Source organism: Pararge aegeria, chromosome 14, assembly GCF_905163445.1.
Source record: "Pararge aegeria chromosome 14, ilParAegt1.1, whole genome shotgun sequence".
Taxonomy (NCBI): Eukaryota; Metazoa; Arthropoda; class Insecta; order Lepidoptera; family Nymphalidae; genus Pararge; species Pararge aegeria.
This window is the reverse complement of record NC_053193.1, coordinates 10,588,236-10,613,889: the sequence shown is the minus strand read 5'-3', so window position 1 is coordinate 10,613,889 and position 25,654 is coordinate 10,588,236. Positions and strand designations below refer to the sequence as shown.

The window sequence follows — 25,654 nt, the reverse complement described above, 5'->3', positions numbered from 1 at the left end:
CTAGCTTCTGCCCGCGACTTCGTCTGCGTGGACTAGAGAATTGGGTCCCAAGCTTCACTCGTTAACAGTTTTTAATCCTACCACGAGAACTATTTGAGAGGTCAGTATGATCGGTATGATACGGTACGATAGGAGACGTGAATACCAAGGTTTAGCTCGTAAACAATATTCAAGTTTCCTTAGGAAACTGCTTAAGGAACCGGGATAAAAGGTAGCCTATGTTCTTTTCCGTGTCGAAGGCTACATGCATGCTTAATTTCATCCATATCCGTTCAGCCGTTTTTGCGTGATTGAGTAACGAACATCTACACTTTCACATTTATAATATTAGTAGGATAACCGCGAAATGGGATTTATTAGAATGCTTTGCTTGGATGCTATTGTCTTTTATAAATGAATATAACTGCCTATAAGCTATTTTATATGAGTCTTTCGTTGCTACGTCCTCCCTCGTTGAGGCTATACTTAGAATCGCAACACACGGAACGCGGAAAAAGAATAATGACACCCCATTTATTAAAATCTAATGAGTACTTTTTGAAAAATGCGAGGAAATACATGTACTGATAGAAAAACGAATATGAAATACTTGTATACTGGTAAAATAAAAATATACCGAAGTATACGTGTATGTACCGATTGTTTTTTTTTTAAATGTTATTTGACCGCATAAAACATGCGGTCAACAATTTTTTACTTGAATAGGAAGGTAAAGAAAGTAGATAATATAATGTTTACACAATGCTTGTTAAAGTTTACACTTTAAGTGTCATAAACATCACATAACTTTTTATGGGTAGAAAATTTAGAGAACATGTGAATTCTCAAATGTTTTCATAAAGTCAGTTTCAGTTCAGCACGGAACTCTCAGTAACTCCAAGAATGTACAAAAAAGTAAAATACAAAATATTCTCCGGAGATTTACTACTCATTTTAAGTCTTGGTTTATAGTCACAATTTAAAAATTGTATTTGCTTTTGTTCAATTAAGGTAAAATAGGTCAGCCTTCGTCGAGAGAGAAAGCAAAAAAAATGCTCAAACGTTGTTCCACTAACATTGAGCATATTTTTCACATTTTTTTTTTCTAACCAACATGATTTTATGTACGGCGGCAATCAGTAATCATCTGCAGCCTATTAACGTCGCACTACTAGACTCTAGACTCTCATAGGAGAGACGCTTTTAAAGGGTGGACCCACCGCGCTGCTCCAATGCGGGTTGGAGGAGTTCAACGACTATTTTTTTGAATAAATATACTACGACAATACACACATCGCCATCTAGCCCCAAAGTAAGCGTAACTTGTGTTATGGGTACTAAGATGACTGATGAATACGATTTTTTTAAATAATATACATAAATACTTATAATATTACGAGAAACATCGAGACACTGAAAAAAACATTCATGTTCATCACACAAAAATTTTCCAGTTGTGGGAATCGAACCCACGGCCTTGAACTCAAATAGCAGGGTCATCAAAATTATAAGAGATTATAACTGTAAACGACATCTTAATCTGGTTTAAACTTATAATTAACATTAAAATAAATCTGTTTTAAAATAATTACACAAAATTGCAATGCCCTAACATGGCCACAATGCTTAAAGTTCATCTTGTTTAAAGCCATCATATACCTACCTAACATTGATACTGGTATGATGGACATGAACGCAATGTATAAGTACACACGTACAACGGACGGTCCAACCAAGTACGGAGACAGGCCCAGGAAAAGAAAATAAAAGAAAAGTACATAAGAATAAAATAAAGTTCCTTACATCATTTACCTAATCCGTATCTACCTTTATTTTGCTTTCACTGGAAATATGGGTTGTCAAATGTAACTAGGACTATTAGTGCCATAATAATATACTTACTTGAAACTCACTTGAAATACATTTGCAGAGTACACAAACGCTGCGAAATCAAATTTAAGTAACTGCATACAAAGCGCAACACAGCGAGTGTTGTGCCAGTTTAGATTATATAAACAAATGCAGAATACAGAGAAGAGTAGCGGGATAATAAATTTATTCAGATCGTAGGTACATCTATTTCCATCTACTGAATTTAAATAATCCAAGAACAGATGCTAATCTAAAAATGTACAGGACGGTATGCATCACTGCGACTTAGCGAAAATTCTGAGATAAGTTATTCCTTAGCTAATACGTAGCACGACCTTTTTAAAACTTTAAATTGTAATCCTGTAGAATTTTAAAAGTAAGTAGAGTACTCAAGTTTCCAATTTTAACTAGAACAGTATGATTAAGCCGATAATAAAGCCAAGTCGTTCGCACCCAAAACTTTTACTAAAGTGCCTAATTGACCCACGCTATTCTAATGCGGGCCATTATTACTAATATAAGTGATAATAACCAGATAATAAGCGACCGATAGCTTCGAGTGCTCAAAATTCTATCTCCGTGTTAAAACTTATTCAATAGATCGTGGGTACTGTACGATTGATGAATTTCTTAACTACAAGGCTGCTTGGAAGCAGGCTCAGCTCTCATCTCTAAAAAGATAGTGCATTTAGATGATTGTAAACTGTAAAATGATGTTGAAAAAGAGCAATCTGCTGAGTTTTTTGCCGGCTCTTCTTGGTGGAATCTGCCTTCCGATCCGGTGGTAGTCACTACAAACATAATGACTTGACGTTTCAACAGTGCTTATAAACTGGGCCGACTTGAAATAAATTAATTTTGTTTTTTTTCAATTCAAGCCCTACTTAACAATTATTTACAAAACCCGGGATTCGACCCCAAGACTTCTTGATCCTCAGTCGAACTAACTTACCACTAAACAGGCTAGTGAGTTTGAGAATGATGAGAATATAATATGAACATGCTTTTTAACATCCGGCCTGGCATTTTTCTCCCACTATTTTCTATAACAGGATATTTTTAGCTCAATTTGGCTTTATATCATTGTAACATAACTTACGTAAATTTACACCTTCTTTCCTCCCTTTGAAGCCGAATAGTGATACTGTTGGTATTGAAAATAATATTATGGGCCACGCCTCTATCCTCTATCACCTTAAAGTAGAACTTCAAGGATACGAGAATTTTATCCTTAATGCATTACAGAACATAATACGATGTCATCCAAATACGAAGGCTATTCAATAATTCAATAATTAAAACCAATCGAATCCAAAATCTACATATTATGGCAGATGAATTTAATAGTGATATTTATTATTTCCTACTTTTTCCTAGATAATAATTGTACTACTAAATTCGTACCTAACAGACGGGATTTTGTATACTGTGTGTAAATGTATGTTCTTTCAATATACAAAACTATTTAAATATTAGAGAAATGAGCAGTCTAAATAAACTCAAGTGAGTAACAGAGTGCAATCCTAATTTTTATTTATTATTTTTATACGAAATAATAATTAAAAAATAAAACAAATCTGCCACCTATATATATTGGATTACATTGATTGGGATCGGGTTCGGGTGACCTGCACTCAGTGGCGTGCATAGAGGGTATGCACAAGGTATGCAGATAATATAAATTGAAGACAATCTCCAGTGCGAGTTATATTAGTTAAGGGTAGGCTTTTTATAACTCTTACAATGCCTATCCTTATTTTTTTTATAACTATGGAGATTTTCTTCAATTTATTTCATCTGCATACCCTTTGCATAACCTTTATGCACGCCACTGCCTGCACTTATAATAAAGTCGAAAATAATAATTGCGTTATTCAATAATATGATAACATGAGTAGGTTAACGACTAAACAGAGAGCTAGGCTACGAAACTAAGTACAGACTAGAGAGCTAAGCTACGAAACTGTGTGACCGTTTTCTCTAATGCTAGGGTGTGTAGAACTCTCTAGAGCGTATCCCTAGCTCTCACATACTCATCTCCTCCTCCTTTGCACGTATCTATACAAAAAAACATCAGCGTTTAGTCAAACTAAGCTACGAAAATAAAAAACCCTAACCAGTTAAGGTGGTATTAAGGATGTGTATGATAATTAAAATGAACTCAATCGCATAGCACAGGTTGCTGGTTAAAAGACAAATCTGATAATCGGATTTGTGTTTATGGTTTAATATTAGGTTTAATACTATTATATCACTGACCTCGATTATACTAAGGTATAATCAGTGCATAATATTAATTGAGATCACAATGATTGGATGGTGGTATAGGTATATTTATTAACAATCATAAAAACTAAACATTACTGTTTTAACATATTTTAATACGAAAACAAACAACAACTTTTGCTTAAATCCATTAGTTATAAATGATAAATTGAAAAGTTATTTTACCTTACATTTAGTATTTCCTTAATTATTCTTTAATAAACATAAAAAAATAGTCCAAGTAGAGACTATTATGTGTATTAAAGAATAAGTGCGTTAAGAAAAATATTTTTTATTAGAAAATACAACATTTATTATATACTAATCACTGCGTAAGTTCATATATACCAAAAATTAATTAGGAAGTAAACATTCTTCAGAAGGTTCAATAAATATATTTTTTTACCACTTTAAAAATAACCTATTTATAGGTCGAGTTATAACTATAGTTGTCAGTCACTGGTTGTAGATAAGCTGGTTGATATGGCATCGGTTGTGGTTGCGGACAGTCGTCCCACAACCACCACACGGTTATCAAGACTTCCAAGTTTATCAATACCAACGAAAACAAGGGAATCGATAATTTACTTATCAACACTTTTAGCCCCCCCTTAGCGACCAGCAGAGGTCGTATTATGCCATCAATAAGTACCTCTTTAAACCCTTTCATTAGTAAATTATCTGAACCGGACCCGAGGAGTGCGAGTACCAACCCCATTAGGCCACTCATTTTACTTGACATCTTTGTTGTAACCGGCTCTAATAAATTGAATTTGGGCGAAGCTTTGCTTGTTGATTGATGTTGAATCAGTGTAGGCGGTGTGTATATCGAAGCTGAATCATGAATCGTTGGCGTCCAGGAATCGAAATTTTGCCGCGGGTAACCATTAGGGGATGGAAGTTTATACTTATTTACATCGTCGACTTGATTGGCCGCCCGCGATTTTTGATTTTCCCCTTCATTTAAACCAGAAAATTCATTCATTGCGTTGAGAAAACCGTTGAATGAGAAACTGGAATTTTCCGTTTCAACTTTTTCTGCAGTTGGCACCGGTTGTGATTGCATCGCGCCAGTGTGAATTATCTGTTGCTGAGGCACATGATACGCGCGCGGAGGAAAATTTGAATTTGGAAGCGATAATTTATTCGCTCCCATTTCTCGAGGATCTCTTCGAAATTCAAAAGGCGGATACACTGGGTCTCCCGCTGTAGAATATAAGCACAGATAACAATACATAATTAACACTTGCAACTTCTTTTCCACTTTCATGTTGATGCTTTGAAGATATTTTTAATTATGAGATTACTTGTTTAAATAAAAAGCAACGTTAGTTAGTTTGTGAATTTGCACGTATGTGAAAATTTGATTGACCTACATGTAAAATGCTTACAGATAAATTTATGTTTTCGCAATTATAATAATAAGAAATTTACGAATAAAGCTGAATATTTACCGTCGCGCGTAGTTTGATAAAAATGAGTAGGTTCTTGCCTACTATTTTTATAGATATATGTGATGTGCCTGTCTAGCTTCTGTCTGTTACTCTTCACTGTTAAATTTTATTAAAAAAACGAGATCTTATTGATACATATATATTGTGTAGTAGGTATATTTTAGTATAAAAATCTGATACCTATTAAATGATCAATTTGCCATGAAGATATAGCCCAAGATTTCTGTATCCCCAGAATCTATAGTAGAATCAGGAAATTAGCAGAATAATGAGATTAATTAAAATTACCAAATCTTCGAAAACCACAGGTAACATATTTTTTGCAATTATGTATTATGTAGCGATGTTAGTTTATATCGCTGCCTGAGTTACAGTCCAGTGACATACATTCCGCAACCTTGTCACCAGCGAGGGTCCTCAATAGAGTTTTAGCGACAAAGTCATCTTCATCCAGATCATCAATCATAGAGAAAGTTATAGCCGATCCAAAATTACTGCCCCATCCACTGTCTGAAGACCTCTGCAGCACACACGCAAGGCGCTCCGAGCAATCCATTATGACTCGCGATTTATTCTTCTTTTTCTTTCTAAAATACTTCATCATCTTCGAAATCACAGGCCACAATAAGAGCGCTTTCAAACCCATTTTCGCAAGCACCATCACTGTTATAGGTAGTAAAAAGAGTTTTCCACCAAGTATCTTTAAAAATGCTATTATTGCAGCTGACATCATAATCTTAGCAGCGCTTCCTAGCATGCTGGCGAAGGAGGCTAAGGTATCAGGTTTTGGACATGAAGTGTGATAATAGCCATCGGAGTATGTTTTCCGTATAGGTTCGGAATAGTAATTTGAAGCTCCAGTAAATAAATCTAGGAAAGGTAAAGTTGGTGATTGAGGAGTTCCAGTGCTCAGAGATTGGTCCTGAGCAATCACTTTTGTCACAAGATAAATAACGACAACAATCACGAACATGACTAAATCAACTGTTACGCATCAGAACATTCATCTCATTTAAAACGTTGCTATGAAATTGGAATTTCATGTTTAATGTGGGAAATCAAATGACTAACTACTTAACTGAGCCTATTTAGGTTGCTTTGATTCGGTACAATATCACAAAAATGAAAGCCGAAATAAATAAGATCGTAAATAGTAAGAAGGTACCTCTAAGAATAAATAAAATATAAATATTTAAGTTCGTTGTAGTACGGTCTACCTCCACCTTGGTGTCCACACGAACAAAACCGACTCAGTTGCGTATACTTTATTTATATAGGTATAATTGTATAAAAAACATTAAAATCTTAATTAAGACTTTTTAATAAAAAAAGTTTTTGTTTATACATTTTTATCAATATAATTATGCATACATTAACAGATATATACATAATATTTAGCTTTGGATGAAAAACGCTACTAATTGACAAGCTTTTTTGGAATAGTAATAGATACATATATGTATCAATATTTAGAATCAGCTAGTGATTTACTGACTTTTAGTGGTAATAATAGAGGCTGTACATAATAAAACCTTGGCATCTTAGCAACAAAAACAATAACTTACGAAGCCATAAACAAGTTGTCAATGTAGAGCGTTCCACAAAATGGCGGGAAAGTTTAAAAATCGAGTAGGCTTATTGAAAAGGTATTTAAGCAGCTAAACTTAATTTATTAAAAACTTTATAAATGGTAATGGTTACTAGAAGTAGCTCCAGAAGATCATCGGAGAGTTTGAGCAGTGAAATATCCGAAAAGAATATTATTCCGCCATGGTGCTCCTCAAGTTAGTACCTTTTAATTTATTATTGTACTTTTACTTTCTGAATAACATAAATAAGCAAACTGGGTTTTTTACGGGGAATAGTCTTCTTCTACAATGTAGACTGAAAACTCGTACATTTTTAACATAGACATGAAGGCATAAGGCATAAGGCGAAACAGGAATCTTTTTACGGTTTAGTGTTGAACTAAGAAACGGTATCTTGATAAAAGTATCCGTCTTCTTCTGTCTGTTATTTTCCTTTTTTTATTATCATGGAGGTTGTTATCACTTACAGGTTTAGTAATCGTTGAAAGCCCGTCCCGCATAGGAAATGATGAGGGGAAACTCTTAATGTCCCGGTTCACTAAACCTAGGAAACGCTTTAAATCGGATGCCTAATGGTTTGGGTGATGCGTATTGAAAAATAACGTTTCACCAACTCTTAGACGATGTCTAACGACGACACCATCTATGCTAACGACACCAAGTCAACAGTGCGTGATGTTTAAGGAATTAGTAAACTGTCACTTAACGGATGAAAAAAATATAAATTCGGTTTCTTTTAATAACCTTAAATCCATACGTAAAAACAAATATTAGTTTGTATAAGTTGCCTAGTGAAAAAAATATTGGTGAAAGGTAAATGTAAGTATATAATCTTCTTTGATTAGGCTTCATTGCCTTGTTCGTCGTTAGTTAAAACCGGCATTAGTTACTATTTGTAGTAAAACTTTCTCGTACCTCCTATTCACGCGAAATGTTCCGATAAACGCATAATGCCTGTTTACTTATCCTAGACGTCGCCTAAATCGAATGCCTAATGATTAAGGCGATTCCTATAAAAATTAACGTTTCACCAACTCTTAGGTGATAACTATTGGTGAACGTAGATGTATGTCTAGGAATCTCCTTAGATTAGGCGCTACTTATTTAGGCAGTGCCTTGTTCGTAGTTACTGAAAACAACCATAAATCCCTTTCTCGCCCAAGCCCTTACCCAGCAGTGAGGTGTTTATAGGTTAGTGATGATAAAAGAAAAAGGATTAATGGGATATATTTTTATTTAATAAAGTGCTTATAAAGTAATTTTGAATAAAGCGTTCGAATTTTGAGTAGTAACTAAAAGTAGAGCTTTTTGTGACAATGTTGTTCCACAGAAGTGCTACCGCCATTCTTATTTCAGCCGTCAAGCAGCATTACTGTGTTCCGGTCTGAAGGGAGTGGTTGCCGGTGTAATTACAGCCACTTACTTGGGGCTTATCACTTACGCCTAAGGTTGATGGACACAGAGCGGCACTTTGTAGGACGCGTTCTTTTGTTTTAAAAGGATATCTTTCCAACAGAGCCATATCCTTCTTCTTTCACTGGGCTTGTCTCCGTAGTTGGTCGGACGGAACCTCCCGTTGTACGTAAAAAAGCCATATATTTGGTCCGTCTATCATAACTGTAAAAAAATCTATAGACGTAGAATAATCACGTTATGGAATAATACAAACAGACATATTAACTACCGTTTCAGAAGGAATATTGTTGTACAGTACGTATAATTTTGATGTAGGTAGCTAGCTTAGATATGATTAAATTATGAAATTATATGAGCCTGACGCCTGACGCTTGGTCAGCACAACTGCTGACCTAGTGACATGTTTGCGAATACTGAATAAACAAGAGCTGAGCATATTACATGAGTCATTCGAATGCTAACTGCCCTGTCGGTATAGTGGTTAACACGTTTAACTATAGATTGCGAGGCGCTGAGATTGTGTTCCGGATCGGGCCTAAGCATGGTAAACTACTTTTATTGAGGCTTTCTCTGTCGTACCTACAAGTCCTGGGCAGGTTATTTGAAATCAATGAAATTCTACAATTTTCGTAAGACTACTGGGAGTCCCGTCGTGACCACAATCCATGCAACTGGGTCGAAATATCAACAAATTCAATAGTATAGTATAGTAGTGGTATCTACCCGTTGACCTATGCTTAAGAAATGTTGATTAACCACGAAAATCTTAGTTTAAAATCTTTAATTAGGTTCAATGTGATCCCAAAAAGGTCTTCACTAAGCCATTTTGCTGTGTTTGTAAGGACCCAGATAGAGAATAAGCCGGACTCGCTTCATCTTAGAGTGCATCATCAGTACCTGCAATCTGATACTGCAATCAAAAACTAACTTGTAGTAAAATTAAAAAACCCTTACAAAAAGTACTGATTCTTGATAGAATTTTTAGGTCATTCGCTGGGCTTTTAAATACTTTTGATGGATATTATAGCCCAGCCCGTCCCTAATTCGAGCGACCCAAAAACCGAATAGCTTGCATAATGCAATTGGAGCGTGCCACCTGCAGTGACGAGCAAAATATTAAATGAACTTCATTGCCATGTTAAAACTGCAACGACATAAATTCTAATTAAACTAGCAAGCTTAGGTAGACAAGGGGTTAGCTAAATACGCTTGATTTTAGTATTTTTGACGCCGCTCCAAAGTAATTTTCGAGTAAACACGATTTGAATACAAAATCTCGTTCGTTTTTTACACACTGTATGTTGAATTTTCTCTTTTAACCGTATATACAATAAATTTTTGCTATTTAGCTTTGTTTTCATGATTACTGAAAAATAAAAATACCTGCATTCTTACTTAGACTTAGATATATTATTGTAAGTAGCCAGTAAGTAAATTTTTTTTATAATATTGACAACCGACATTTGAAAAACACATAGGCGCTGACATATTTTGAAGTTAGTTTTTAATTATTTACCTCTGCCAATAAAAAAACTGCCTCGTACGCTGGTTCTAGGTTTGATTCCCGAGTCGGGCCCGGTATATTATGGGAATAAGGTTTTCTGTTAAAAATTATCAATACTTTAGTTAGAAATTTATATGGTGAGAAAAAGTGAAGCCGCCCTAAAACCCGGAAACGAGAAAGGAGGCATATTTTTGAGCCAATTGATGATGATAAATCCGTAAAAAGCCTGACCTGACAGTTTCAGTTATAAGCCGCTACCTTATACAATACTTGTTTGCGTAATATAGTTACTTGGCAGAGATCGCTACTAAGCGATAAGGCCGGCTTTTGTATTTTCCAAGTTTCTTTTTTAAGTTTCTTTTTGCCTTTCAATGTTCTTAATACAAAATTAAATTAAAATATCAAAGTAAACATAATTAATTACATTGAATACTTGCCTTTCATATTGAACCACTAGGTACACATACCTCAATAAACTTAATAACGCAAACAATATTTTTCTAATTGGACTGGTAGTTTTTTGGGATGAACACGTTCAGAAATAAAATTGGAATAGTAGGCACGAATATAAACTGCTAATTCTCTAGTTGGTTAAATGGATAGCATGTTCGAGGTTGGGCCAGAAAATCATAAAATAGAAAGTTGACGTTATCCGTGACTTTGAGAGCACGTAATAACATAGGTTTTGTTGATTAATAATAATAAATAAATTAATATATATAGTATATACTGTGACACTACACACATCGTCATCTAGTTCCAAAGCGTAGTTTGTGTTATGGGTACTAAGGTGACGGAGGAATATTTTTTATTAACAATGTACATAAATACTTATAAAATACAGATAAACGCCCAGGCACTGAAAAGCATTCATGTTCATGACACAAACATTGTCACGTCTTGAACTCAGAAAGCAGGTTCGCTGCCCACTGCCTTCAAATCTCTAATATGTGACAATCATGTCAACCGTGTGGTGACGGCAGGTCAGAATACAGGTGTCACCTCCCGTCCTCTACCTGCGGTTGTCGTACGAGGCGACTAAGAGAATATAACGGAGAACGGGTAGCAGCGTCCTCTTTGATACTACTACCATCTACTGCGATCACCAACCCGTCTGCTCATCGTGGTATTTATGGGCCAACCCTCCCGTTGAGGAATGCCTCCAGTCCAGCCGTAGGCTATTGATGTAATGTCAACCAAGTCTGATGATTATTAAACTCTCTCTTCTGAGACAGTAGGAGCCATTGTCCAGCTGTAGAACAATAATGTACCTACTGAGGTTGAAGATCTCATCGTTTATATAATTAAAATGAACTGCTATCCTTTTTTCAATAAATAAAATAGATAAAATTTCCTACGTAACAAAACAGAGAACAAAAACAAAATCCCCTAGTCCACTAGTTAAGCACAGTATGTCTTTGACGCCGAGTACGTGCTAAATAACTGGCACGAAGTTAAAACTTTCGGGCATTAATTATGCAAAATCCCACAGACGCTAAGTAAATTACAGCTCTCAGGTAACCGTAGTCCATTTGGACAAAATTTTCGCAGGAAGAGTTTACGAAAGGAGGAAACCGAGGAAAGTTGTTACCTGCATGAAATCATTATACCCTCTACGGGAAAACATATGGGAGTACCTTAATAGTGACAAGCTTGGAGACCTTGACATCGCAGAGCGGAAGAACAAAAAGAGATTAAAAACACAAATAAAAGTAAAGCGTTTCAAAAGCGGAAACGCTAAGCTACTTATATTTTTATTACTCGCTTTGGGATTAATGGGTGAGTATTCGTTATTTTTTTATTATGTTTTCAGGAAATTATACTCTTGGCCTCGCACAAGGTAACTTCAGCTTATGCTATCTATCGGGAAACCAGACAGTAAATACCTATGTGAAAATGCCTTTAGAGTATGTGAAATTATTGAAATTGGATTAAAGTAGAGCTAGGCACTCTGCGTTTATCACGTGACTATTCTAAGTGAAAATTTGTGACATATCGAACTATGTCAAAAAGTCTTGTGCTTTCGACGACCGCCGCATATTCTTATCAGAATCTGCTTTCCAAACAGGTGGTAGATTCCCTAAAAAGAGACATACGTTTCGTCACGTTTCAAAAGTGCTTATAAGTAGGCCTATTGAACTAAATGATTTTTTTTTATTTACGATAGGCCAGCACTTGACGACAATCATGCCCGTTAAAAAGCCATGATGAGGTGTAGGTTGGAGCACGCTTGTCTAGAAAAAGCCTATTCACTATTGCCTTGAAGGTACTCAAGTTATACGTGGCAGGAACAACATTTGCCGGTAGGGCGTTCCAAATCCTAGGGGTACGTATCAGAAACGTGGATAAAAACGTTTCGTGCGTGTTGATGGAATATCAACCACATAAGGATGCCACCGCTCACGGTGTCTCGCTGTGGTAGAACGGGGAAGGAGGATTGTGAGGTTTCTGAGCGCACTCACCGAAGTACCTATACCTAACCGATATGTGAAATTTGTTTTGTACCTCTAACCGAAATGCACATCCACAGTGTTAATTGACCACCTCCGTGAGCACTTTGGTATTATAAGTGGGAGCTCCGGGGTTTGATTTCCAGGAGCGGAAATTTGGGAATTTATAAGTTCTGAACTTACTCTGGTCTTGTCTCGTGGGAGGCTCTTAGGCCCTCGCTAGATAAAGAGTTCCAGTACATTTTTGCGTGGGAACTGATAAAAAATTCAATACTCCTAACGCGTTAGCTTGCTTCCATCTTAGATTGTATCATCACTTACCTAGGTAAGACTGGAGTCAAAGTCTAATTTGTTTAAAAGAAACTGGTACACAACGTATAGGCTAAAATATTTTGTATCAGTGGATGACGTAACTTTTTCTCAGTTTGAAAACATTATTTCTACAAAACTATTGATTTTGGGTATATATTATGTCAAGATGTTAGCTTTCGGAACGTTCGGCGTACGCGTTCTAACTGTTTAAGCGAGCTTTAATGGAGCGATTTTGGTCAAAGTTTGAGCAATATATTTTAAGTCTGACTATATGTTTTTAAACTGCAAAAGTTTCTCCCAGTGGTTTGGCGTGATCCGGGGTCGAATTAGAAACGGAGTTTAGACTATCTGACCTTGTAAACGATAGTATGAAAATAAACAGAAGAAGTTTCATTTATTTCACTCTATCACATAATATGTGAATATACGCATTTTTTTCAGTATTTCAAGCGAAATATTAATTTAACCTATTTCGTTAGGTACGAGGAGGTACTAGTGGTTGGTTCATTCTAAATAGGTCGAGTAGGTCAGATGGTAATCGCTCCGTATAAAAACTGGGCCTGTCAGTTGGGTTTAGTTAAATTAAGAAAAATTGTTTAACTTGTTGAAATGTAAAATTCTATCAAAAATATACAACTTTGTTGCCTATTCCTCCACAAGATAATCATTGACTGCAAACTCACTAGGTGGTAAGTGATGATGTGGTCTAATATGGTGGATAAGTGGTAAAGTTATATACCATTAATTGGGTTCTACAATATTGGAACGTTATATCGCTTGGAGGCGTCTTTGTCAGTAGAGTGGTAACTAGCCACGGCCGAAGCCTCCCACCAGACCATACCAGAGATAATAAATTAAAAATTAAGTCCCATATTGCCCCCGACGACAGTGCTTACCACTGAGTAATGGAGGTCGTCAATAAACAAAGTGGATAGACGTTTTGATAATAGGTTAAGTGAAATGTCTGATGCCCTGCTAGTTTTGGTACTGGACCAATCATAATCACATAGACAATCACCTTAATTTGCATTTGTTGTCATTCTAGTTACATATTTAACGCCTAATAACGTTACTCAAATGGATTTAATAGCGAAGATTCTTCCCACATCAAACATCATATCCTTTCGTAAGTATACCAAAGCGCTCAGTGTCATTTTTCAAAGAAACAAACTTCTCAAAATCGTTATCAGCTATAAAAAATTTATTTCTATATTGACGAAACCATCAAATTAATAAAAATCTGCATACTACTAAAGTCAAGGAAATAAGATGAATAGAAACGTTAGAAATAAAAAGATAGAAGCAGAAAAAAAACTTCCTTATTGCTAACTAGTGATCTCTGTCGGACTATTTACCTTTTCCTAAGTAAATCACGAGGAAAACAGACTGATGGCGTAGGTACAATTAAATTAAACAAAAAAACCAACTCGCAAAATCAAGAATTCACTCTCGAATTGAGGCAGTTACTTCGAAATAAAAAACCAATATGTCTGAGAACACAACAAAAGTTACGGAATATCTTAATTAAGGAACAAAATAAATATTAGTGTTTTTTTTCAAATGAGATAAGTAGAAAATTATTTGTCATTTCTCGGTAAAGTCAATTTCATGTTACAACCTTATTGAGATTTTTCCACGGTTTCATTCCCGTCGAATTTTACCTTATTATATAAAATGTTTCCCGCTTTACTTATGCATTGCATTATCAAAAAGAAACAGCCTTTTATATGGCAACTATTCTGAAAGAACTAGAAAATTACTCGAAATCATTCAGTCGTATGTATAAGATCAATTTTAAACTAAAAATGTAAAATACCTAATGAAATGTTTTTTGTCACAAGGGTTGAAAAACTTTTTAAAACTACATTGTCATCATTCATTGTTATACTTCAATGAGCTTGTTTTTATCACATTTTCAAATGTTTTTTACATTAACTAGTTTTTACAAATAACAATTACGTAGAGCTAAATAAATATTTGATTTACATAGTTTTCTCCTGCAGCAATTAGTAGAGAGTAACTACACCAGAACTATCTTTTTTGTGTTTTATTTTAATATTATGTAATTTTCGAGGCTAAACAGAGCCCTAACAACACACCAGCTTTACACAGATACATTAGTAACTATCCATGACGTTTAGCTGAATAATAACTTTTTTACACGCACGATATACCTACCTACCTAATAAATATTAAAATAATAACATTTACAAGTTACCTATACGTATGTTCTAGTAAATAAACATATTATATTCTAAATATGCAGTAACATAAACACAGCTTGTATTATATACGTATATTGAAACTAAAGAAAATACCTAACACGCATTTAATTATTCAGTGGGCATAGATACAACGTCAGTGGGCGAGGAATGCTGCCACCGAATGAGGCATTTAGCGCTGGCATTAAGGCGAGCTGAGCAGGCATTGAGGTATTCAGTGGAAATAATCATAAGCACGCCTTTGTTTAGCTTTAGAATAACTTTAATACTTTACCACACTCTCGCCGCAGCGATAATATGCGGAAAATTATTCGTGCTCTGTAAATCTCTTTCTGAAAATCCTGATATCATTTCATTATAACGTCAGAAGTTATTAGTCGCTGGTCCACATCTGCTGATGAAATAAATGAACAAACTCCAGTATGCGTATAACTGTTTGTAAAAAACTGGTGGCTAGGACATTTAATACTAGTTTCGTGGTTTTTAACATCATCAACAGATGTCGTTAGTAGTTGAATTTGCTGCGCTGTCGTTCGGTGATTTCAACTATTGCATACCAAACGAACATTTTTATTATACTCGTACATAAAAGGGAAGGATAATATGACTTTATGATTTTCATGTTTCAAAGCAAGTTGCTGGTCGGTGTTGTTAAACTATTAAATAAAATCACTTAAACGTATGTTCGAATTTGGTCTCGAAGAGCATCATTAGCCATCTGCCATTACTAACTCACTGTCATCATTCTTAGCCTATTTATGTCCCACTACAGAGCACAAGCTTCATATATCTTTAATGAAAGAAGGAATTATGGCTTACGATCCTCCGTTTGTGCCCAGCATTGGAAGAATTCATAACGTTTTCACGGTTTTTTACAAATAGGTACCGTCGCTATTTGTTTTCCTAGGATAAGGTTTTCGCATTTATAATATTAGTAAGGATTTTCAGACTGACTACCTTATAAGCACTTTGGAAACGACAAGTATGTCTGTTTGTAGACTCTTCTTACTATTTAGTTGTGTAGTTTCAGTGCGGTTCCTAAGTTCACCAAAACCTACATTAGTGCATGGTAGGTCGAAGCTCAATATCTCTCTTCTGTAAGATAGAGAATGCTTGTTCCCTGCTGTGGACCACTAACACGTTGGATGCGGCAGGCTTATCTTTACCCCCGAGCCCCATCGAAGTGCCCGTTGCAAGGAGCGTTCAGTTTTACATCTCGGTGCGGAGCTTGTAAAACCTACTTACCTTAGTTTTAAGCAGGTGAAAGATAGAATATGATAGTTTCTGTTGTAGTAAAAATACAATCTTTGCCAAGCGTTTAAGACTCAGGGGACATTTTGTACTCCTCCAACTTTCGATCAATAATATACTAGGTGTGCAATCCGTTTCTTTAAAATATTTCCTCTTTAATTGTTTTTGATGCTAGGCACACTTATATTGATTTTCACAAAAGCAAACTAATGGAAATATCGTAGGTGACATCGTACTTTACACGATAGCTTCTATCTATTTTACTATATAAAAAAAAAAAGTTTATTTGGGTAAATAAAATTACTGTAAACACTAATGGCTGGAGCCTTCTGTTAAGGGTAGTATTACTACCCCTGTGTCAGAAGACACGAAATAAACATAAAAACGAGGGTAGGTGTACAAACAAATATATTTGTGTTGATATTAGAAATAATAGACATGTTACATAGCAGAAGATAAGTTAACTAAAAAATGTGTGTGTCAACCTCTATAATTAAACTTAATATTAAATTATGCGTTTTAATAACGATTCCACTTCATTATAATTTAATGTTAATAGAAATTTATTTAATATTTCTTTGCAAGCATGCAATTTTTGCGGATACATTTTAAGTTTTCTGTTAATCGTGTTATATAAATAATTTGATTGCGAGAATATATTGTTGATCGACGAGCAATATATTTGGTATCAATTGATTGTTTTTTTATCTTTGGTTGGTACACTTGCTTGATTTTTTAACGGTGAAGGAAAACATCATAAGGAAACCTACAAAGAGTTCTTTAGTATCAGCTTGGTGGACTACGGCTATTTACATTAGGGACGATTACGGGTTGATAATATATTTGATGATGATGATATTTTTGATCGCTTATAGCAGTATTATTAAATAGATATCCGGTAGGCCAGGAAAGCTCTCCAAGGTAAAAATTATACTCACAGGGGTTGAATTCATCACATACTTGCCACATCTGTTGGTGTAATACACTGACCTAATATTACGTCAGTGGTTTAATATTTATCACTAAATAGTTTTGCTACCGCATCGAACATTTTAAATACATTGATGATGATGTAATTTTTATAGAAGATGACCTATGCCCTAACCTTTTAGATTAGTTTTATAGAACTAATTTTTCCATCGTCGTTAAACTAAGGAATAATTATATACATACACCTTACACTTCTTAAAAGTAAATTTTATTCCTCAGTTATGAATTATGAGTTCAGCTGACGATTGAAAAATGGATCTTTGAATTTAGACTTTTCTAAACTTACTTGCATTAAAATTACTTTCCGACTTATGTTACAGCGAAGCACTCAAAATTCGCAAAACGGTGCTAATATCACAACACTTGGATACAGGTATGAAATTTACTAATTATTAGCTGCGGAAATAAATATGTAAAATTGCAATTAAAAGAAATTACAGACTTTATATAGACTCATTCCACGCGGTAAGTGAAGGAATGACGATATTTGATGTTAAAATACGAATGTTCCTTTATATACCACCCTTGGGAAATCTGTTTTTCCAGGACCAAAAGTAGCCTATGTTAGTCTACGTTTTTTCAATCTCTATACCAAAAATCAAGTCTATTTATTGCTTAGTTAAAGCGTGAAGGAAAGTCAAACAATCATTCGCATTCATAATACTAAGTTCGGATCAAAATTTATTATTTTCACACGAATGTAACCTACCTATAATACTAATTTTGCTATGCGGTTTTACCTGTTCAAAATTCATTAATTAACGAACTATCTTAAGAAAAATATTCTATATATCTACTTACTAAGTAACGCATCAAAAGTGCCATCTATGTGCCTATTTGAATAAAGAAATATTTGACTTTGACTTTGACTTTATCATTTGTGTTAGGTACTACCACCATCTACTGCGATCACTAACCCGTCTGCCCAGCGTGGTGATTATGGGCAAAACCTCCGGTTGGGAAAAGCCTTTTGTCCAGCAATGAACTGTTATAGGTTATTAATGAGATAATGCCCTAAAGTTATCCTTATGAAATAAGTATTACTTTGTAATTATAAGTATAGTAACAAAACCGTAAAAAATAAGATTAAAAAGATAATTCATGATCTGAAGTGGCGCATCCCTTGGAGAGATCCATGCTAGAAACCTGTTTTATTATTTATACGCCTACATAACTTATTGTACCTATACTCTGATGTTACGTATGGCGCGAGGTAAAAGGTTACAAGATAGTGGATACCTACATTTGAATACATTATGATGTTGTTCGAAATAGATAGGTATAGTATCTAGTGCCAGTCAAGAAAAATGTTATTAATAATGACGATGTTGACATCCTCCCTGGCACAGTAGTGAGCTCTATGAGCGAACGTCCCGGGTTCGATTTCCGGCAGGAGCAATTCGAAATTCGTTAAAATTTGTTGTTCATGTTCATAACATTGTGTCCGTGGTATTTTGATATAAATACGGGTGTATTTTCGAAACACTTCAGTCTTGTATGAGACTCAGACGATGCAAAGATAATTCACGGTGACATCATTTTGTGAAACCAAATTCAAATATTTAGTTTGTACTAAAATATTTACGGAGGGACAATTATGTTTGACAGTCTGGATACGAAAACTGATGATTCCAATTTTATTTTAATTGTTCTCTTTGTTTATCGAAGTACCAATTATTAATTCTAACCAGATTGAGCCGACTGCAGACCGGAACACTTACGTTACCCGTATTATTTATTTTAGTATCCACACAAACAATACCAAGTAACAAAGTGTACATAGAGGGTGCTAGAGCGTTCAGGGGTTCGAACACGGTTGAGTGGGGGGCTCAAGCCGCCCTATGGGGTGTGGTCCCTCTGTACCGAGCAACTCCACCACCTGATATAATACTATCGTTGAGAAGACCTATACCTTCAGATTGCTGGTCTATTAGGTAAATACTTAAAATGTATCAAGTATTTTAATGGACCTTAAGATTATGCTAAAGAATCTATGGATTAATAGGTGTTTGAAAAAACTATTGCCGTCACGCTGGGCCCGAACCTCATGTCTTTCCCAGTAGTGCAATAGAGACAGCTATAGCTCATAACGATTTACCTGTAAGAATTTTACGAGATCGAGATTTCGTATTCCCCTGTTTTCTCAGCCAAAACTGAACCGATTCAATTATTTTTGGCATAAAATTATTAAGATAGATTACTTTCTTTCTCTCATGATGTTATGTTTCATATGTCTTCGAGAACTTAGAACGTGACTATAAAAGAAAAGTTGAATTTTTGTTCATTTTAGAAGGTCAGATTTTCGAAAGTAATCATGACCAAAAAATAGTAAGTCAGCTAAAGTCCATTAGCTTTTCAAGAAGAAATAATAGCGAGATGTCTACTGATTGCTCAAGAGGCATTATCCTAGGAGGAAATAGGGGAATGCATTTATTTCGAGAGTCCCACCTATAAGCCTTAAGTTCGCGCCAACCCAAAGCGCAGCGTTGTTGGTCTATGCTTTAACACCCCTATCAGTGGCGTGCACTTCATACATGCAAAAAAGCACTGCATACCCTAAAATTGAAATATAGCCCGTATAAGAGGAGGATTTTTACCATTTTATGCAATTTTCCTGCTGTATGCGTACCCTGGTAATAAAACCCGTGCACGCCACTGACCCCTATGTACAGCAATGGGACGTTAATCTGCTGAGGACGATTATTTTAAATCGTAGTACAATAACAAGTAGAATAAACCTAATGTTCTTCGTAATAAAATCGTACATACTGATTTTAGTTTACAAACGCTTCCCGAGGATTGGGCCCGAACTTTAAACTATAATATTTGTTATACGTACGTTATTATTGTTGTATTTGTAGAGGATCATACGGAGAAGTAATTATAGAACTTCCGAGGAACTTGCGAGTGGATATTTTAAGTCTGGAACATATCCGCCCTGATACAGCCCACAGTGCGCCTAAAAACTTTACAGTTTACGTAAGTATTGCAAAAGGCTAAAAAGCTAAACCTAAAGCCTTGGCTAAAGCCTTGGCTATTCTGACTTCTCTTTCTGAATACTTTACCACCCGCAGTTAAGTAATGAGGTGTTTTCCACCCGCAGTTTATATAAAGAACGCCAATTTTCCGAACATAAGATATGAAAAAATAAAAGTTGGTCTTTTTTAGGGCATTCTAGTAAATGGAACATGGATAAAAGTAGCAGACGGAATGTATCAAAACAACAAAGCAGCGAAACAATACTATCACTTAGATCCCAGAAACAGTCCATTGCAACAAGTTGTTTTCAGAGTTTTGTCAAACCAGGGCAACCCGAAGTACACCTGTATATACAGAATTCATCTATATTGTAGCATATAATCTATTTAATTAAACAGTTAATTTATTTATAGTACACTATAGAAATTTTTAATAAGCAAATTCTGTACCGTTCGCATGGTTAGTGTTTAGGGCCTTGCTGCTTTATAGATAAGTCTCAATTCAAATTCCTTCAGCCTTATTACAAGATTCGCTCGTTAGTTTAGTCTTTTTAGAGAATGGGAATGTTGGAGCATCAGAGTAAAATAAACATACAATTATTTAGTATTGGCTTTTGATAGAACGTTTGAAACAAAGTCAGAAGTGCAGGATTTGTGAATCCAAATCCAGTGTCATTAGGGAAAACTCACTTTGATATGCGCAGTTTGATATGCGAAAACCACTCGATTGGAGCTAATCTTGTACGAAGGCTACAGAAATAATCTTAGTTTTACGACCCATAGTTGAGTCTATGAATATAGAGTAAAGTAGTATAGAGCAAATCAAGGTATAAAGCAATTTTCAAAAAATGTAAAACAGCTGATTGCGCATCCTGCGGAAACTAATATACGAATTACGTTCAATTTGGTACATATATTTAAGAACTAAACAAGTAGCTGATAATCTGGGTTAGTATTTAGGTTATTCTTTATCCCGAAAACAACAGTTGCTTCGGAATAAGGGTGGATTTTGTTTATTTACACATTTGCAATAATTAACGAGTTGCACGTCTGCCCGTTTGCAAATTTGTTTGGCACAATTTGTGTATAATTTGATAAAATTTTGGCAGAGATAGCTTACATCCTGAGATGGACTTTGTACCCAGAGCTAAGGAGTCCAGTTTTGGAGTTGGTCAACGGAGACGAAGTGATACTTAAGGGAAGTGATCTCGGGATACTTATCGCTTTCACTAATTATCAAGTCAGCAGTTTTACAAATTACTACCATTCTCTACTAGGATAGGCCCATCACGCTCTAGTAGCCGCTTGGAGAAATGGCCGCGTCAATGGGAAATGGCAATCGACCACAAGGGGTTTCACGCAAATTTTTACACGTTTGTGTGTACAACAATTTAACTTTGAACAGATATATTTAGAAATGGTACGTTTTTGATGATGTTCAATAAAAAAAAGATAAAACTTTCAGTTATTTATTTATCAACGATGATAACTGAGACAGGCGATTTACGAAGCGGTCCAGTCCTGGGCAGAGCCACCCCATGAGGGAGCCGCGGCGGGGGCGGCGGCAGGCGCGGGTGCACCCCACTCTTCTTGAACCTTATAACAAAAACACAATTATGAGCTATTTTCCAACTATTAATAATTAAATTATATTCCACTACTAAGATATAATTTTTGTCTCCCGCATGTGCTAGATTTCAGCCCCCTGCAGGAGCTGAAACTAGTTCTCCGAGATGTTTGCACATAGGTAAAAATGTCTCCTTCAGGCCTAAGACTATACATACTAGCTATTTTTAACAATGTTCCACATAGTACAATGTGGCCAAAATTGGAGTAAATTGGTAAAATTAAGTTTCCTTTTGGAACCAGCATAATAGAACTATAGCCCATGCGTTCTCCATATCTATGTCTTGTTTTCCTCTATTAAGACTAAATAATGGATTTAAGTCGAGTCAAGTCGAATATTTCTTTATTCAAATAGGCACATAGATGGCAATTTTGATGTGTACAATACATGTAATTTTAATCCTATATAACTTAGTTCAAGCGCATTATTATCAATACCCGACGTAGTTATAGTGATGGGTGTTTGGTATTGACCAGTGTTTCAGAACAACCTACAAAAAGAGCTTCACTCATAAATTGTCTTCAGGTAAGTTAAGAGTTTGAAACGTTTCTACAGCTACAAGTACATGCATGTACATTATTATTAGCATAGAAATATACTACTTTAGAGCAAAACAGCACATTTAAATATTACTGGTAAAGAACGTACTATATATAAATAATGAGCTCAAAAATTACTATAAAATTTATAGGAGTTTTTGAGCTTTTATAGCATGTTTTGTGTTGCAATTGATTTTGCTTTGACCAGTTCATATAAATATCCCTTGCTAGCAAATACTTTAGCATGTGTCAGCTTAACACCTTACTACCTCTATAATCTGAGAGATCTTAGCATTGACACACAAACAATGCAAATCAGACAAGTTCTGTATTGGGTTGCATACATTAGAATCATTTTTAGGTCAGTTCACATTAAGGTTAATATTTTTGGAAATTATAATTTCTTTTTTTCATTCTAGACACTCTATGGTAATAATTAATTGTAATAGAATGATTAATAGAAAGAAAAAAAATCTTTCTTTCAATTATGTTACGTAGAAACAACATAATTACCTGAGCAGCCCAATCTTCCTGTGCGGCTGGAGGCGCGCCGAAGGCTGCGGCCGGTGGAGGTGGTGCCGCATCTTCAGTCCAGGAGGTGACAGGCTCAGGAGGCTCGATCCAGTCTTCATGGACTGGTGGTGGAGCCACTTCAGGCTTAGCAGGAATAACAGCCTAGAAGGAAACCCATCAAACATTTTAATGGTTTGGCTAAAAGTTCCAGTTTGGTTTCTAAATTGGCTTAAAACTATCTGGTCTAGCATAACAGCATGTTAGCTGGCTGGCTGCAAGACATTTGCGCAAACAAATTTTCTAAATGTAAATAAATGTATGTGTTGCACCACAACATGGCCATTATATTTCCATACATTTGTATCAATCACTATAAGCATCTACTCCTGTAGACAACATATATATGTGTTACTTTTCTCTTAAAAAGACAATTCAAACAATTGATACAAACTCATACCTGTTCCTTAGCTTGTTGTTCTTCCTTTTCACTCTCTTCTGGATCTCTGTAGAAGAACAAATCAACCACCACATCCCATCTCTGATCACGAGGGAGAACACCCCTTAAACGTAGAACCTCACGTGCAAGGAGCCACCACATAAGACCAATAGAGTGGGATGACTGCAATCAATCAAAAATCAAAATTATTTAACAAGAGAATAATTTTTTTACAACTTGATATAAATGGATAATCAATATGGCATGCATTGGCTGAGAACAAGATTATTTCAGTAAATCTAACCGTTGGCCAGACTAAAAATATAAGTCACCAGTGAGAATCTGCAATTGAATGATGGTCTCCAAAAGCAATCTTCATTTCAGGCTAAGTACATAAGAAGATCTGCAACTATCTTCTTTCTGGACATTTCATAATAATTAGTGTATTCTATCATAGCAAGAAAGTATAAAACAATATATTATAAATTTTACCTTGGTGTTGCAGGGGATGGCAATGTCAACAAATCTGAGTGGTGAATCAGTATTGCAGAATGCAATTACTGGTATATTGACATATGAAGCTTCAGTGATAGGCTGGTGGTCTTGTGCGGGATCTAGCACAATCAAGAGGCGAGGCTCCCTGAATGCAGCTTGAATCTGTAACATAGTTATACTTGTAGTAATCTACAGATATATACATTTATAAAAAATCAATTCAAATATTATCAGAATTTGTTGTAATCATTTCTGCATTAAATGCAGTAAGTGGTTCCTTAGTTAAAATTGTCATCATTAAGATACTCTATGATTAAATTAATGTACCTGAATGAAATTCATATAAATGTAGGCAGAAACAAAACTGTTGGAAAAGGCTGACAGAAGGACTTGTATACTAAATGTGAACAGGAAGAACTGATCTTTGCAAACTATCCGATTTTAATGTCCATTAGCATTCAGACATCCAAAAGAAATCCGGCCAGCATGTTTTAGTACAATGGGAATGGCGACCACAGACAATTTGACTGTCAGTCTAGATGGACAACAAAGCAAACATTGCTTATAGCAGAAAATTGCCATTTTCATCAACAGTTATTTGTGGAATGTGTTTTGACAATTTGCATCTCAAGTGACAGCAAACTTATTATATGATTTTAAGAACATGTCTATTTCTTTATGCCATGGCATGTAATATGGTTAAAATAATTTAACATACCTGATTAGTGAATGCACCAGGTGTGAAACGTCCAGCAATAGGAGTAGCTCCAGTGTGTGCCGCGAACTTGAGTACTGCCCGCTGTCCGAATGGACGTGATGAGATGACGAAAATATCAGCAGGGTTCTCAATCGCGACCACAGCACGAGCTGCCAACACCAGCTTCTCCCACGTGCGGCGGAGGTTGATCACGTGAGTACCATCAGCTCGGCGCTTGTACACGTAAGTTTCCATCTAGCAAAAATCAACAAACCTTAGAACATGATTATAGGAAATACTAAGATTTTTTTGGAAATGTAACATGTCAGTTGGGAGAATCGATCATCAAGTTATCAGATGAAAAATATGGAACGGATTCTATAATCATCATTAATATTCATAGAAAATTCTGATCGAGAGATCCAAGTTGGCCAGTGTGAATTGAGCCACGAGTACAAATATTGTTCAGGTATTTAATGGTGGTATACATGGTTATATATTACATGGTAATCTCTCTAAAAGCAAGATCGTGCAAAACTGTATACAACTAACCTGAAAATGAACATTTTCTGCCCCAAGATGGGTTGTGGCTGCAAGCATCTTAGTTACATCTTCCTCGTTGAGCGTCAATATATCTAATCCTCCCGACATCGTTGCGTTTATTAGAGTTACGACTAAACCTGAAATAAACAAGTGATATTATGGCTAGTGGGCATGTGTATGGACACCGACTGTTTCCGACAAAATAAACAAAATTACGGAAAATACACTACATTTGTCTTAGCAAACGAAATCCTCCCACCATTTGCATTTTAAAACAATTATAAGCACCAAAGATTATTAAAATAATTCAAGATTTTACAATAACTTACGCGTATAATGCCACTGGGAGACAATTCGACTTTGAAAAGAACTGTCTAATTTGACAGTGGAATTAGTAAACTTTTATTTTTTTTATTGAAAGCAGCACCGCAGCCTCTTACATTTTTAGTGAAAATGCTTTTATACGATACATGTAGCAGTGCATATATTACTTTATGTAGTAGCAAACTTAGAATGCATTAA

The 25,654-nt window shown here is 35.4% G+C and overlaps 4 protein-coding genes across 4 annotated transcripts; 1 reads left to right on the top strand and 3 right to left on the bottom strand.

Annotated features, from left to right (window-relative positions):
• Window positions 1-4,215: 4,215 nt before the first annotated feature.
• LOC120629635 lies at window positions 4,216-5,427 on the bottom strand. Its single transcript, XM_039898628.1, has one exon. It carries the CDS (start codon window positions 5,384-5,386, stop codon window positions 4,538-4,540), a length of 849 nt encoding a protein of 282 aa, XP_039754562.1. The 5' UTR covers window positions 5,387-5,427; the 3' UTR covers window positions 4,216-4,537.
• A 489-nt stretch (window positions 5,428-5,916) lies between these two features.
• LOC120629102 lies at window positions 5,917-6,543 on the bottom strand. Its single transcript, XM_039897864.1, has one exon. It carries the CDS (start codon window positions 6,541-6,543, stop codon window positions 5,917-5,919), a length of 627 nt encoding a protein of 208 aa, XP_039753798.1.
• A 720-nt stretch (window positions 6,544-7,263) lies between these two features.
• Window positions 7,264-20,664, top strand: LOC120629469 (SUN domain-containing protein 5-like). Its single transcript, XM_039898410.1, has 7 exons — window positions 7,264-7,354; window positions 11,631-11,858; window positions 15,183-15,273; window positions 17,625-17,677; window positions 19,049-19,238; window positions 20,166-20,283; window positions 20,473-20,664. The coding sequence occupies exons 1-7, from the start codon at window positions 7,264-7,266 to the stop codon at window positions 20,662-20,664; spliced, it is 963 nt and encodes a 320-aa protein (XP_039754344.1).
• Window positions 20,665-21,735: 1,071 nt separating this feature from the next.
• Window positions 21,736-25,618, bottom strand: LOC120629530 (40S ribosomal protein SA). Its single transcript, XM_039898488.1, has 7 exons — window positions 25,462-25,618; window positions 25,142-25,269; window positions 24,611-24,844; window positions 23,890-24,054; window positions 23,419-23,580; window positions 22,962-23,123; window positions 21,736-21,878 (listed from the first exon to the last, which is right to left on the bottom strand). The coding sequence occupies exons 2-7, from the start codon at window positions 25,238-25,240 to the stop codon at window positions 21,786-21,788; spliced, it is 915 nt and encodes a 304-aa protein (XP_039754422.1). The 5' UTR covers window positions 25,241-25,269; window positions 25,462-25,618; the 3' UTR covers window positions 21,736-21,785.
• Window positions 25,619-25,654: the final 36 nt, after the last annotated feature.

Excerpts from the sequence above, each read along its gene's own strand:
- LOC120629635 (XM_039898628.1), bottom strand. The coding sequence starts at position 5,386 with ATGAAAGTGGAAAAGAAGTTGCAAGTGTTAATTATGTATTGTTATCTG.
- LOC120629530 (XM_039898488.1), bottom strand. The coding sequence starts at position 25,240 with ATGTCGGGAGGATTAGATATATTGACGCTCAACGAGGAAGATGTAACT. Across the intron at positions 23,581-23,889 it reads CCATCCCCTGCAACACCAAG|TCATCCCACTCTATTGGTCT; the intron begins GTAAAATTTATA and ends GATTGATTGCAG. Across the intron at positions 21,879-22,961 it reads AGGAAGATTGGGCTGCTCAG|GTTCAAGAAGAGTGGGGTGC; the intron begins GTAATTATGTTG and ends TTTTGTTATAAG.
- LOC120629469 (XM_039898410.1), top strand. The coding sequence starts at position 7,264 with ATGGTTACTAGAAGTAGCTCCAGAAGATCATCGGAGAGTTTGAGCAGT. Across the intron at positions 15,274-17,624 it reads CGAGCTGAGCAGGCATTGAG|CGAAGCACTCAAAATTCGCA; the intron begins GTATTCAGTGGA and ends CTTATGTTACAG. Across the intron at positions 17,678-19,048 it reads ATCACAACACTTGGATACAG|TATCCACACAAACAATACCA; the intron begins GTATGAAATTTA and ends TATTTATTTTAG.
- LOC120629102 (XM_039897864.1), bottom strand. The coding sequence starts at position 6,543 with ATGTTCGTGATTGTTGTCGTTATTTATCTTGTGACAAAAGTGATTGCT.